This window comes from Nilaparvata lugens, chromosome X (genome assembly GCF_014356525.2).
Source record: "Nilaparvata lugens isolate BPH chromosome X, ASM1435652v1, whole genome shotgun sequence".
NCBI classification, from domain to species: domain Eukaryota; kingdom Metazoa; phylum Arthropoda; class Insecta; order Hemiptera; family Delphacidae; genus Nilaparvata; species Nilaparvata lugens.
Window position 1 is genome coordinate 23771617 of NC_052518.1, and position 15398 is coordinate 23787014.

Sequence of the window (15398 nt, forward strand, 5' to 3'; positions counted from 1 at the left end):
TGAATCATATCTCATAGGTAGAAACCAGTGTGTTGAGCTTACCAAGGTGGATGGGAATGAAATAGTAAAAATTAAATCTCAAAAACTGGAGGTCCAGGCTGGAGTACCTCAAGGCTCAATTCTGGGTCCCTTACTGTTTCTGTTGTATGTGAACCAATTACCAAAAGAGTTAAAAGATCACAGAGCTCTGTTGTTTGCTGATGACACATCGTTTATCTTTAACAATTATTTATTAGATAGTCTAGAAATAAATGCTTTTACTGGAGTACAGTCAATTGTCCAATTCTTGAAGCAAAGGCAATTAACAATAAATAGTAAGAAATGTCAATTCCTACAATTCAAAAGTAAATATAATTCAGTAGAGGATAGAGAAATAAATGTGTTTGTAGAGGAAAATGAATTAGACCAAGAAGAGAAAGTAGCATTCTTGGGAATTTTATTGGACAGGAAATTAACATGGCATCCTTACATTGAGAGGATATGTAATAAGATATCATCTGGGGTATTTGTCCTGCGGCAGCTTGCTAGGCTGATTGATAAAAAACTACTGTTAACTGCTTACCATGGACTTATACTATCTCATATTAGGTATGCTATTTTAGTATGGGGTAATTCATCTCAACAAAATATGGACAGAGTGTTTAAGATTCAAAAGAAGGCACTCAGATGTATAGAGAAAGTGAATAGGTTAGACTCTTGTAGGCCTTTATTTAAAAAGCTTGGTCTATTAACTGTGCCATCTTTGTATGTATATGAAGTTGTAATGCATGTGAAAACGAGTGGTGTGATCCAGAATTCAGATGTTCATGAGTATAATACGCGAAACAGAGCAGATTATCATATAATGGGTCACAATAGTAGGTTATTTGAACAAAAATCAGATTATATTGGTAGGAAATTTTATAACAAGCTACCTCAAATCTTGAAAAGTAATGATGATTTGAAGATTTTCAAAAAACAAATGAAAAAATATTTAGTTGATAAAGCTTTCTATAGTGTACAAGAATTCCTTTCAAACCTAAACTAGGTTGAACTACTTAGTGTTAAAATTATTATGTAATAACATGACTTGTCTTATACTCCATGACTGGAGTCTTTAGGACGTAATCTTAAAAAAAAAAAAAAAACAAAACGCATGAAAAATAGAGAAAATCAGTTAAGCTCACTATGTTTCATGCGTTTGGTATGTAATTAATGATTATTTTTTTAATGTTATGTAAAAATATTCTGTTTTTATTGTAGATTTAGTATAGTAAATCTGCTTCAAACCTTTAAGGAACTTGTTTTTCGTGACCAAGTTTCGCGTATTTCGTCACACATATCTTAAAAATTACTGTAGCTACAGGTCTGGAAACTGTTTTATTCAATTTCTCAGTTCATCTTACATAAAGTACACTGAATTTAACATCTTAATTGAGAGCAAACAAATACCCGTAGGGCAGGGTAACTGAAAATCAGATGAAATCTTTTACTCTGTATAACTTGGTGACCAAGCATTTTCGGACCTATGTTAATTGGAACTTTTTTCTTATTTTGATGAGAGGAATCACGCCCTGACTTATGAGCACCTTTTTACTTTCCTTGCCCTATTACCATAGGTAAGGAAAGTATTGCTTTCCAAAATAATTTAAGGTACCCCAATTTCATGTTTTCTATAGGTTTCAAGGTCCCCTGAGTCCAAAAACATGATTTTTGGGTGGTCTCTGTGTGTGGGTGTGTGTGTGTCTGTGAACACGATAACTCCATTCCTAATTAACCGATTGACTTGAAATTTTAAACTTAAGGTCCTTATACTATAAGGATCCGACAATAAGAAATTCAATTCAAAATGGCGTATAATGGCTAAAAAACCATGTTTTTCACGGTTTTCTCGAAAACGGCTCTAACGATTTTTTTCAAATTTATACCCTAGATAGCTATTTATAAGCCCTATCAACTGACATGAGTCTCATTTCTGGGAAAATTGCAGGAGCTCCGTAATATTCCTGAGAAGAATGAATTTTGTTAAATTTCTATCACGATTTTCTCAAAAATGACGACCGATTTTTTTCAAATTCATACCCTATATAGTTATATATCAGCTCTATTAACTGGCATGAGTCTCCTCCCTGAGAAATTAACAGGGGGTCCACCCCATCCTTGAGAAATTTACTTTGTAACCTCCTTCTCGTGCGTGAGGTAGGCAGGTAGAGCAGTTTATTCAAAAGAACACATGTCGATATTCTATTTGTAGAACAGCTATTTTGACAACTTTTAAAAAATCCTCAAATTTCATAATTCAAACAAAGGAAAATATACTCTGAACACAATCACAATAGTATAATCGTAGTTTTAATTATTTAGCCGCCAATCGGCATAATATTATTCCCCAAATTATCCTCGTTAATGAGGCTTATAGATCAATGAGCAAGGAAAGTTGTGTGAGTGTACCACACCAGATTTTTTCAGAACATTCTCTATATCCAATGAGACATTCCTGCATTGATTGTATTGTCAAATTGAATATTTTCAACCAAATGATTTTACATATAAGAAGGTTGCATTTTCGTACAATTTGGCAACGTGGATATTTTGTCTGAACATGCTTTATTCAGAGTATAATTTGCATTTTCATATTGATGTATTTATTGTTTGTTTTATTTCAGGGCTACAGAATTCGATGCCCTTGTATTTGGACATGTCTACACGATTCTAACAACTCCTTTACCAACCAACAAGTTTTCAGCTATTGTTCGAGGTTTTCCCAACATTGTTGCACATTGTGAAAGAATCGAAAAAACATACTATCCTAGCGATAAAAGTCGAAAATGAATAGCAAAGCTTGTTAGTCTCCAAAATTATTATAATATTTGAATAGTTCAAAAATTTTCATTTCAATGCAATAATTATTTATTAATGTCACCATCAATGTACATAATTGTTAAAATAAAATAGTTTAAAAGCTCAGGAATAACTTTCTTATTACTTATTCATTCAGTTTTTTTGGAAAACTGAAATTCCCATCACTACTGAAATTAAATTCCTGTATATACCATAATTCATTTTTCTAATTATCCGCAAATCGTTGTTGTAAAATAGATAATTTTTCAACATGAAAAAACACGTGAATATTGTCAATTCCACTTTCTATTTAGAGCATTGAATTGACAATATCAAAGTGTTGATATTTATACAGGAACACCATGGACAAAAAAGATCATGTAGCCTTCAGCCGGCATTCCCGGCTAGAGTAGTACACAATCCAAGACTTTCTTCTTCCCACTTTCTGGCGGAGTGCCGGATCCAGGCTCCCGTGTATATTTGATATTTGATATTTTTTAAAGCTTCCCATGACCTCCTTTTAAAGGGGTATTAAGGATTTGTCAATTTGAATTCTAATGTCAATATAGTTCGTAAAAGAGTTACTCAACTGCAGGAGAAATACTCATTAAACTCGTTTACGGAATAAAAACAAAATTTAAGTAGCTCTTTCTTCAACTCATTTCTAAATTTTCCAAATTCCAGATTTTTAAGATGGTCAGGCAATGCATTAAAAAGGTTGATACCTAAACTCTTAGCACCTCTAGCAAAAAGGGTTGTTCGATGATGTTCATCTCTAAGATGATGACGTCTCCTTGTTTCATAGAAATGAACCATAGATCCTCTATTCAAATCGTTCTCATTTTTCTTTATCAAGCAAATACTTTATATAGCAAGAATGAAAAGGCTGGGGAGAGGAAGGATTTCAAGCTCCTTGAAGTAAGATCGGCAGCTTGTTCTCACTGTCTCACCTACCATAACTCTAATGGCCCATTTTTGGACTCGGAATATTTGAATTGATTCTGTTGAGTTTCCCCAAAACGCGACTCCGTATGACAGATGGGAATGAAACAGTGCATAGTAGACGCTTTTCAAATTCTTAATATTTAACAAAGGTTTTACGCTCCGAATCACAAAAACAGCAGAGTTTAGTTTCTTTCGCAGATGGTCTATGTGAGGCCTCCAGGACAGTCCGTCATCGATAACTACACCCAACACCTTGATATTTTCAACACATTCAATTTCTTGGTTTTTTATTCTTAAAGGTGCTCTCTCGGCTGACCTGAAGCTAATTTCTTTTGTTTTTCTATAGTTTAAAGATAACATGTTTGCTCTAAGCCAAGTGTCTAGTTTTTCACAATCGGTCTTCATGTTCTGTTGGTTTTTGCTTTTCACCATGATACTTATATCATCGGCGTACATTATACATTCGAAAGGAGCGAGATGAGCGGGCAAGTCATTGATGTAGAGGATAAACAGGACCGGGCCCAACACAGACCCTTGAGGAACGCCGGATCCTGTTTTTAGCCATTGAGAATAATAAACTTGATGGAGACCCTCCAGCTCGACTATCTGAAATCTATCTTGGAAATAAGAATGAAACCAGCTCAGCACGGACCCACTTAATCTATAATATTGCAACTTATTCAACAATATCTCTATGCTTACTAGGTCGAACGCCTTTGATAAATCGGCGATAAGACCGCATGCTTTATAACCCTCGTCTACAGCCGAAAGCACCCCATCTATGTAGTGGAAAAGTGCGTCGGATGTTGAGAGTCCTGGCCTAAAACCGAACTGTTGTTGTGTTAAAAAACCTGTTTCTTGTAAGTGGGTCCTCAGTCTGTCTAAAACGGCATATTCTAAAAGTTTTGAAAATACGGGTGGAGTACTAATAGGTCTGAAATTTGCGGGATCTTTTCGGTCACCCTTTTTGTATAGAGGAATCACCTTACCTAATTTAAGTTTTGACGGTATAATTCCTCTGATCAGAGATTCATTGAAAATATAAGTTAAAGGATTGAGAATTGTTAAGGCTGTTTGTTTCACCAAACTGTTAGAGATTCCAAATGTGTCGCATGATTTTTTGTTTGATAGAGATCTTATTAACTTAAAAACTTCTTTACGGTCAATCAATTTAAATTTATTCAATTCTACTGGTTCAGAGTCACTACGGTTTGGAGCTGAATCTTTTAAAAATCTTTCATAGTTGTTAATATTTGTAGTGTCTATTATATTTTGAGATATTTCGACTGGAGTATTTACATAGTAGCTGTTTAATAATTAGCCGCATTTTCCCCTGTTCTTATGAATCCGTTTCTATCGGAGACACTAATTTCTGTTTGATGCTCTGAGAGTTTAGCTGATTCCGACTTGACCAATCTCCAGACAGCTTTTGTTTTATTGATTGACGTATTTATATAGTTGTTTGCTGTAATTTTCTTGGCTCCTACTAGTACCTTTCTATAAATACTTTTATAAATTTTTACATAAGTCTCAAGACTAAAATAGGCCAATCCTGTTTGCGTCAATATGGAAAACATCATATTACGGTTAGAATAGCTTTTCACTAACAAGTTCAAAGTTTTCAATCTATTTCCAGATACTCTTATACCTTTAGTTATCCAATTCAACTTGTTATCTTTTATACTCTTCGATGTTAGTCTTGGAATTGAGCTATCAAAGTGTTTGAGATAAATTGCAATAAAATTGTTGAACATTTCCTCCACGTTTCTACTGTCTAAGGGTGCGTACACAAAGAAAGCTGGTTGCCGGCGCCGGAAAACCAGCCGCTGTAAGCGCGTCCCGGCTTGAGAAGAACTTAACATGGTTTCAAGTGTGCCCGTACACAGTAAACGCCGGTGCCGGCTCAACAAGCGCAACAAGCGCGAGCTGCCGGCGTCAACCGGCAAACAAGTATGAAGAGAACATTCTTGTAGCCGGTTTCCAGCAACTGGCCAACTGGCTCAGTCTGCGAGTGGTCTCTGTACTGTGCGTACAGTTAGTCTCCAGTACAGTCTCTGTACTGCAGTTGTTTAGCGTAGTGTGTACTGTGCAGTAGTTTTAAAGATGGTTGATACAGATGATTTAATTTCCAAAGTTTTTCAAAAGAAGGCATAGAACCGTTGTGGGTCACCTTTTAGTTGCGGAAACAAGTGATGGTATTCACCAAGTTTCTTCCTATGTCTATTAATAACATGAACACCGAATTTCCTCCTTTGCAATAATTTTAAATGAACACTCTCCGCCAAAAACACATCATCACTAGACGAAGACATCTTTGACACTGCTCAAAATGAACTGACTTGTCGCGCTTGTTACCAGCTTTCTTTATGTACGGCTTCAAGCTTTTACCGCGCTTATAAGCTCGAGGAGCAAGCTGCTGGTTTTCCGGCGCCGGCAACCAGCTTTCTTTGTGTACGCACCCATACACAGGCTTCCAAGTTTCTTTTTGCAGGCTCTTATTTAAAATATACAACGTTTTATCATTAACTAGACGAAAAGTTTAGTCAAAGTATAGTCAATCTATTCATTGTTTTTATATCCAGATTTTATAATCTATCATAGCAACATAATTTATTGATTCTTCTTCACTTTCACAATTGAAAAAACACAAAATAATTTGTATACATCATAAAAAGAATCAAATGGCTCACAAGACTTTCGTCTGATCGTGAGCCTAAGGAAAATACAAACAAAAAATTACAAAAAAGGTGAAAAACAACTACGGTAAGCAAAAGAAGAAGAACAAGAGGTTTGAAAAACGAAAGAAACTATAGTGATTAATAAATATGTTAACAAAAGAGAGAAAAGAAACTACTAGATTGTCGACAGATCAAAGAAACTAATACTTATTGGGAGAAAAATATCTGAATACTTTGCCCTGCAGCATTTACCCTTCTTAAAGGATAAACTTGCCTACATGTTCTCAAACTAATACCCCAAAACATGAACCATACTGCTAAACAACTTATATTACGTAAATTACTGTACTAATGCCTTAAGTTATATCTCCATATAAGTCTGTAGACGTTTTAATCCATCTGAAGATTCCTTTTTACTTTCCTTGCCCTACTACCATCGGTAAGGAAAGTATTGCTTTCCAAAAAAAATTAGGGTACCCCAATTTCAAGTTTTCTATACATTTCAAGGTCCCCTGAGTCCAAAAACATGATTTTTGGGTGTTGGTCTGTGTGTGTGTATGTCTGTGAACACGATAACTCCATTTCTAATTGAAATTTTAAACTTAAGGTCCTTATACCATAAGGATCCGACAATAAGAAATTCAATAAAATTCAATTAAAAATGGCGGATAATGGCTGAAAAACCATGTTTTTCACGGTTTTCTCGAAAACGGCTCTAACGATTTTTTCGAACTTATACCATGGATTGCTATTTATAAGCCCTATCAACTGACATGAGTCTCATTTCTGGGAAAATTGCAGGAGCTCCGTAATATTCTTGAGAAAAATGGCGGATAATTATTAAAAAGCCATGTTTTTTCATTTTTCTCGAAAACAGCTTTAACGATTTTCTTCAAATTTATACCATAGATAGCTATTTATAAGTCCTATCAACTGACATGAGTCTCATTTCTGGGAAAATTGCAGGAACTCCGTAATATTCTTGAGAAAAATGGTGGATAATTACTAAAAAACCATGTTTTTCACAATTTTCTCGAAAACGGCTCTAAGGATTTTCTTCAAATCTATACCATAGATAGCTAGCTATTTATAAGCCCTATATACTGACATGAGTCTCATTTCTGGGAAAATTGCAGGAGCTCCGTAATATTCTTGAGAAAAATGGCGGATAGTTACTAAAAAACCATGTTTTTTCACGATTCTCTCAAAAATGACTTGACCGATTTATTTCAAATTCATACCCTCTATACTTATTTATCAGCTCTATCAACTGGCATGAGTATTTTTCTGGGAAAATAATGGGGTCCACCCCATCCTTGAGAAATGGCCTTTTTAAACTCCTTCTCGTGCATGAGGTAGGTAGGTAGAGCAGTTTATATAAAGAACACAGTCGAGATATTTCATCTGTAGAACAGCTGTTTTGACGACTTTCAAAAAATCATCGAATTCCACAATTTACACAAAGGAAAAATTACTCTGAAAACAATTATATATTCACATATACAGTAGTCTGATCGTAGTTTCAAATATGTTGCCGCCAATCGTCATTATGTTATTCTCCTAAATTCTTCTCGTTCAAGAATGAGGCTTACAGTTCAATGAGCAAGGAAAGTTGTGTGAGTGTACCACACCAGATTTTTTTAATATATTCATTGAACAGCATGAGAGAAAGTCCTGCGGAACGGTATTTACTAGTTTATCACACAGATAGGGGAATTTCATCCTACAAATCTGTAAATTAGTTTGGGTTAAGTTTGATGTTCTAAATGTTTGACAAGTGTTGTAGGGTGTGATTCGGATGTTGAAAAGGTTCCTGTTTTTATTTATGTACAATATTAGATTCTTTATGTATAAATGTTTGATTGTGATAATATTTGTCTCCTGAAAAATAGTTTGAGTCAGGTACAGACTTGGCCTACCTAGTGCAACCTTAATAATGTGTTTCTGCATGATGAAAAATTTTTTAATGTGTTGTTTAACTGCACCACCCCACACTCTTATTCCATACTGTAGAACAGATTGAGTTTGTATGCAAAATAGATCATCATAGAATACATAAATATATTATAGAAATATCTTATAATTAAACTCAAACAGGCTTTTGTTGTCGATTGATTGATTTATTTATGTAGATTACAATATATACTGGCTTATACACTTATATACAATAGCTTACAATACAGCAAAATTATAGATGAATTTACATAATATAGACTAAGAAAATAATTATTGAACTGTATATGATATGAAAAAAGAAATTTGTAATAACTATAGATAATTATATTGTTATGCATCTACATAAATTGGCGGAGCTTTTGACATATCAATGTCCATTCTTCGGAAAGAATATTAAAAATATCCTTCCCACTAACTCTCTACCAAAACGTTAATTTCATTAATTAAACTAATGATTTATTTATAAATGGAAATATTGTAAAAGTTCTAATTAATATGAACATTTAAGAGAAAAAAAACAGAAAATTAATAAAGTAAAATAATCATATAGGTAGATAAGTTCAAATCAATGGGCCATATGAATAAAGTTGAGCATTTGCTTATACTTCTAAAATATTAAGCATTTCCTTCATTTTCTATGAATAAACATGAGCAAAACCTTTTGCTCATGCTCATCAAAAAAATATTTTGAGCATTTGCTCAAAAGTAAAAGCTTTTGCTCAAAATTGTATGAATAAACTAGAGCATTTGCTCAACTTTTGAAGCAAATGCTTCAAAAAAGGTGAGTCTAGTCTAGAGCAGCGTATGAGGAAGAGGAAATTATACCAGATACGATCACAACCAATAGTTGAGAACTATAAAACTCTTTTTAGATTCAACCATGATATATATCACCATTATCCCTACAAAAGAATAAATACAAAAGATAGCTGTACCTGTTATAAAGACAGCCATCACAAAATAGGAAATAGGCATTTAATAAGATGAGAGTGTAGACGATTATAAGAAGGCTATTATAAGAAATAAGAATATGCTGAAGATTATTATAGAGATGACATTTTTTTACGCTATTATTTCAAAATTCTAAACTCAACTAACCTAAAACTCTATTCATAAACAGAAAACAGAGCAGACGACGCAAACACAAGCGGTGCACCCTACTTGCATATTTAGCGCTTCCGTGAGCTATAAAAACAAAGTAAGGCTACAAAAGCGAATCAGCTGATGAAAAATCTTCAAAATACATGAGCATTTGCTCCAGAGTTCAGGAGCATAAGGTAAAGCTTATTCATATAAAAATGAGCAAATGCTTTTGCTTCTACCTTTTGCTCATTAGCAAAACCTTATGCTCCATGCTTTTGCTCATGAGCATTTGCTCTGGTTTTATTCATATGGGCCATTGATTAATAAAATTGAGTAGGCTGAAAGTAGATCAGGGTAATCAACTTTCGCAGTAATATACAGCAGTAGGTATGATTTGATACTTCAGACTGGCTTTTTTGCTCGAAATCCCCTCCCCCCTCTCCCCCCCTCGCCCATACCCTGTTCTAAAAATAGATTTCCCCCTCCCCCTTGCACAGTGAGGACGAGGGGGCTCTGTTCTAAAAATAGATTTACCCCTCCCCTTGCCCAGTGGTGATGAGGGGGATGAAAAGAGAGAAAGATATATCTCTCTCTCTCACTCTTTCTAAAAATAGATTTCCCCTTCCCCTTGCCCAGTGGTGATGAGGGGAATGAAAAGGGAGAAAGATATATCTCTCTCTCTCTCAAATAGATTTTCCCTTCCCCTTCCCCAGTATTGATGAGGGGGATGAAGAAAGTGAGGGAAAAAATAATTTCCCTTTGAGGGGAAAAATTCCCTCTCTCTACATCTATACTGACAGATTAAAGTGAATCCTTCTCTCTACATCTATTGCTATACTGACAGATTAAAGTGAATCCTTCTCTCTACATCTATTGCTATACTGACAGATTGAAGTGAATTGAGAAATTCCCTATCACTCTACATCTTATGCTATACTGACAGATTAAAGTGAATTGAGAAATTTTCTATCACTCTACATCTATTGCTATACTGTCAGATTAAAGTGAATCCTTATCTCTACAATAATCTAAGTTCTATAATATCCATATTATGCTTGGTTTCCAACTGACAGTCAAGAGTTCAATAAAACTGTTTATGAATGTGTAAAAAATTGAGCTCTTTTGCTGTACAAACATCCCAGTCGTTATTGTTAAAGTGTTTTCTCCAACAATATGTAAGTATAATTGGAATGAGCTAGCATATCTAAAAATACTTACATATTCTCAGACCTATTTCACTCGGGGGAAATAATACTCAACGCCTATAGTTACCGTGAAACTGTCTTAAGAAGATACGATTCCCGTTCACATTCAATTCCCATGAATGAGAATTAAAACTTCTGATGTTATCCTCATTCAAAACCACTGAATATTCTTTCGGTAACTTAATAGTGTGTTTAAAGTCACCTTCACTATCAATATCGATAATTTTAAGGTGAATTTTGCCATTATCGGTAAATGTTACCTTTGTTACTACAAACCAATCATAAGGATAAAATTCAAAACCCCAATCGGCTAGTGGATTTGCTTCTACAGAGAACTCATTGAAACTTCTCCAATCGAAATAGTTAGACATCATGTGTGAACTTGTCGGCTCAACTGTTTAGACTGAAGTGTCGCGTGCGTGCGCGCGCGCGTGCTACACTCCCCCTTGTTGAATGTTTCTCCAGACAAATGACATGTGCGCTATGCTGCTCCCTGTGAGGTGGATGTTTCCCCTTCACAAATTCTATAGATAAGAGCGAGTTCATAATAACTCCTGCATCGAGAAAACCGTTACATTCAATCATAGACACATGAAAAAATGTATAGCCTGATTTATCATCTTGAAGTGACATGTGTTAGCAAGAAAACCGTTAAAGTTCACTATGCTTCAAATTTCTCTCTCTCACATGCCAAGTGTTATCCTTTCACAAGATTTTATGTTTTCGGAGACAATACAACCCCTTTATACTGTGCTAAACCCATTTTGGTAGTGATAATTTCGGCTACCTGATTTTCTGAAAGGTTATGTTGCTTAGCTTCTATCCAATTCATATTAAAGCTCATGCGTGCATATCCGGACATGATATTGTAAGCTACCTTATGGATGAATAAATTAAGATAATCTATGAATGCAGCCGAACATTGCAGTCTCATAACAGAGCCCTCTTCCGAATTTTTAATTGCCGCAGCTATTTCATCACAAATGCTTTTCACAGCGACATCCATCTCGATTTTCTTAATAAAATCTTCTATATCATTTTTAGTTGCATAATTTTCTGCAATCTGATTAATCAGAATAGCAATAGCATCTTTTGTAATGAATTGTTCAATACCATCCATAATATTAGCTTTTATTGCACTCGCCATTTCAGATAATCGTTTTTCAAACTCTTCCTTTGTTAATGAAGAACTAGTCAATTTCTGCAAAGTAGATTCTAAATATTGCTTATCAATTGGCGATGGGTGTGTTTCATTTACTTTAGTAAAAATTTCTGTACTAAGCTGTTTTAATTTAGTATTGAGGTAGTTTCTGTCCAGCACCTCCAAATTCTTAATTTTATCTGATATGGCTTTTAATTTCTCATCTAAATAACCTTTATCAACTTTATCGTTGTTAATACTGTCCAACTGGGATGAAAAGCTGTCTGTTAAAGTTTTCACTTCTCCTAGAGCAGATTCTAAAGTTAGAGTTCTCTCTGCAATAGCTTTATCAATATTGGCGCTAAAATTTTGTAATGAACTTAGAATATGTTCTCTTTCAATTATGCTCACACCGATATTCTTAGTATTTTCCAAAACGAGTTTGGTTATTTGCGAATCTAAATAAAATTTCACAGCTTCGCTGATTCCTTGTTGATTTATCGATTCGATTATTTTCTGTGTTATCGAGTCAATATCGCACGTAAGATTACCACCACTACTAGGTGTATCAATCCAACCGAATCGATGCAGAGTCATCGTAACACTAAACAATTAGTTTTGCTTCTTTTAGCTCTTCAATTATAGAGGCGATCTCAACATCATGTCCAGTGTTGCCAGAAGCTTTTGAGGAATAGAGTAAATTTAATCTTTCCACTAATTCGTCAAAATTATCAAAGTATTGATAAATTCTATCATGAGAATTATTTTTTGCAAATTTCAATAATCCCCACTGGGCAAGGGGAAGGGTAAATCTATTTTTAGAACAGGGTGAATCTATTTTTAGAACAGAGCCCCCTCGTCACCACTGGGCAAGGGGGAGGGGGAAATCTATTTTTAGAACAGGGGATGGGCGAGGGGGGTAGAGGGGGAGGGGAATTTCGAGCAAAAAAGCCAGTCTGAAGTATCAAATCATACCTACTTACAGCAGTATGCAGTGGATAATTAAAATAACATGAGTTTATATAATATATATATACAATTCATTCTATAACAGGTTAATAGGTTTGTATTGGTTGGATGGGTGAGGGATGGTTGTCATGTGATCGCTCTAGGGCCGGACAGTTTCAGTCATTTGTTCCAAAAGATTTTTTTTTAAGTCAGGATGAAGCTTGCTTGGGTCTCGATGGACCTGATAGGAACAGGAAGTGCATTCCATGCACGACAGGCACTGACTTAAGAGGATTTTGTGGAAATAGTGGTTCGATTGTTGGGTATCCTTAACATACTTTCTCCGGTTCTAGTATGTGAAGCATATATCCTCCTACCTTCAGAAACAAATATTTGAAATCATCTTTGAAATAGTTCGGATTTCCATATTTCAAGATATCTCTCTCTAACAAGCTTGACTATTCGATAACGTCTTTGATCGGGAAACATCAATGTTGAACTGGCATTGTGGGCAGGGGTGATATGTTCATGACGTTGAAGAGAGTAGACGAAACGTAGAAAATAATTTTGGCAACGCTGTATAGTTTATCATTCAGAGTGACTTGCATATCGTTAAGAACAGAATTACAATACATTAAATGTGGGAAGATAAGAGATATTGAACCAATAACAATTTAATGCTTCTAGGGAGGATGTCGTGCATTTTCTTCAATGAATGCATCGCTGAAAATACATTTTTACATGTTTTGTTCACTTCTTCTGACCAGTCAAGAGTATTATTCATAATAATTCCTAAATTTTTCACTGAGCTACAGTAAGGAATGTCATTACCATCTACTCTAATTTTGTGAATCGATTCAAGGTCAATATTGTTTATAAGATGAGAATATCCAATTATAATTGGTTGTGTTTTGATGGGATTAAGCTTAAGGTCATTTTTCTTTGTTCATTCAAATATCGAATTGATAATATCAATTTAAGATAAAATTTTTATCTTGATTTAAAACTCCAACTTTTTCATCTATTTTTGTTATGGGACAGCTTAAATAAATTTGAAGGTCTTCTGCATAAGTATATGGAAGCTGGAGAACTTGATAATGGAAGAAAGGTCATTAGCATACAAAGTGAATAGGAGAGGGCCTAAAATTGAACCTTGTGGTACTCCATGCATAACATTTTTCCAATTTGACTTTTTGTCACCAACAGAAACACATTGTTTCCTACCTAAGAGATAGGATTTGAACCAAACTAGGGAGTTGTGACTAAAACCAAGAATAGCTAACTTATTTAAAAGAACTTTATGATCAACAGTATCAAATGCTTTAGAAAAATGAAATAGGGTGAGGATGGTGCATTTTCTTTGGTCCATATAGCTGACTTTATATCATCAGTGACACAAAGGAGAGCTGTCTCAGTTGAATGGAATTTCCTAACGCCTGATTGAAATTAATGAAGCTTTCTATTGTTGTCTAGAAATTTTACAACTTCAGCATGAATAAGTCTTTCTAGCACTTTTGACAATGCAGGTAAAATACTGATTGGTCTGAAATCCTCAACTTTATTGGGTGATGCAACTTTATTTAGAGGGCAAACCAGAGCAAACTTCCAGTTTGCAGACTTGTAGAAAATGTATGTAATGGTTGGTAAAACAGCAAATAACATGTTCTTGATAAATTTAATAGGAATTTTGTCTACACCCATAGCATTACTATGAATATGTTGAATTGCTTTGAAAGTGTCTTCTTCTGAGATTGGATGGAAATGAAATTTATCAATAAGTGGTATATCCAAGTTTGTAACCTGTTCTTCAAGATCATTGATATGATTACCAATGACAACTTCGTCGCGTTGGTTGGAATGTGAAACGAAATGGTAATTTATATTGTCCAATGGTAAATCAATTTGGAGATTTGATTTCTGATGCCAAGCCCGAATTCTTTTATTCCCTGCCAAAGTGATTGAGAGTCTTGTCTATTGTTTGTCATGAACGAATTCAAGTACCTAATCTTTGAGTTCCGTAATTCCTGTTTGACTCTATTTCTAAGGCTCCTATACTCTATCAAACTGTCAACGTCGAATTAATTTCTTTTTAAATGTTCTATGTGCTTTGTTTCTTCGTCCCATCATCTTAAGTATGTCTTCAGTCATCCACGGTACTCGTTGTTTTCTATTAATCCTCCTTGTCACATAAGGTGCATGTTTGTCATACAAAGTCAAAGTCCAATTCTCGAAAGTCTTGACCATGTCATCAACTGAGGGTAACGCTTCAATTTGATGCCATGGAGTCTGAGTCACATCAGTCAGGAAGGCCGCTTCATCAAAGTTTTTGATGTGATAATTTTCTCTATATATGATAATTTGACAAAGTCAGAATTCTCATTCCATATTCATTCAGAGTATCATTTCTGATGAATGGTTTGACAATACCTACATATTTTTGAAATGGAATGGAAACTCTATTTTACAGGATAAAGTCCTCTTTAAAATCCTCTTTTTTATATTTGACTCTTGTTTTGTATCCGAAGACCTCAGATATGGCTGCAATAAAGGTTCTATTCTATTCTTATTGAATTAGAATTATCGTTGGAATAAGTGGCGTTCACGGACAGGAAAGATGCACAT

General features: G+C 34.7%; 1 protein-coding gene across 1 annotated transcript in view; it reads left to right on the top strand.

The window, feature by feature from the left end:
* The window catches only part of LOC111054309 (metaxin-2), a 58611-nt gene extending 55665 nt beyond the window's left edge, over nt 1-2946 (top strand). Inside the window, exon 6 of the mRNA XM_039443042.1 lies at nt 2646-2946. Coding sequence (XP_039298976.1) covers nt 2646-2811 — 166 coding nt within the window. The 3' untranslated portion in view covers nt 2812-2946. The remainder of the gene's footprint in view (nt 1-2645) is intronic.
* Nucleotides 2947-15398: the final 12452 nt, after the last annotated feature.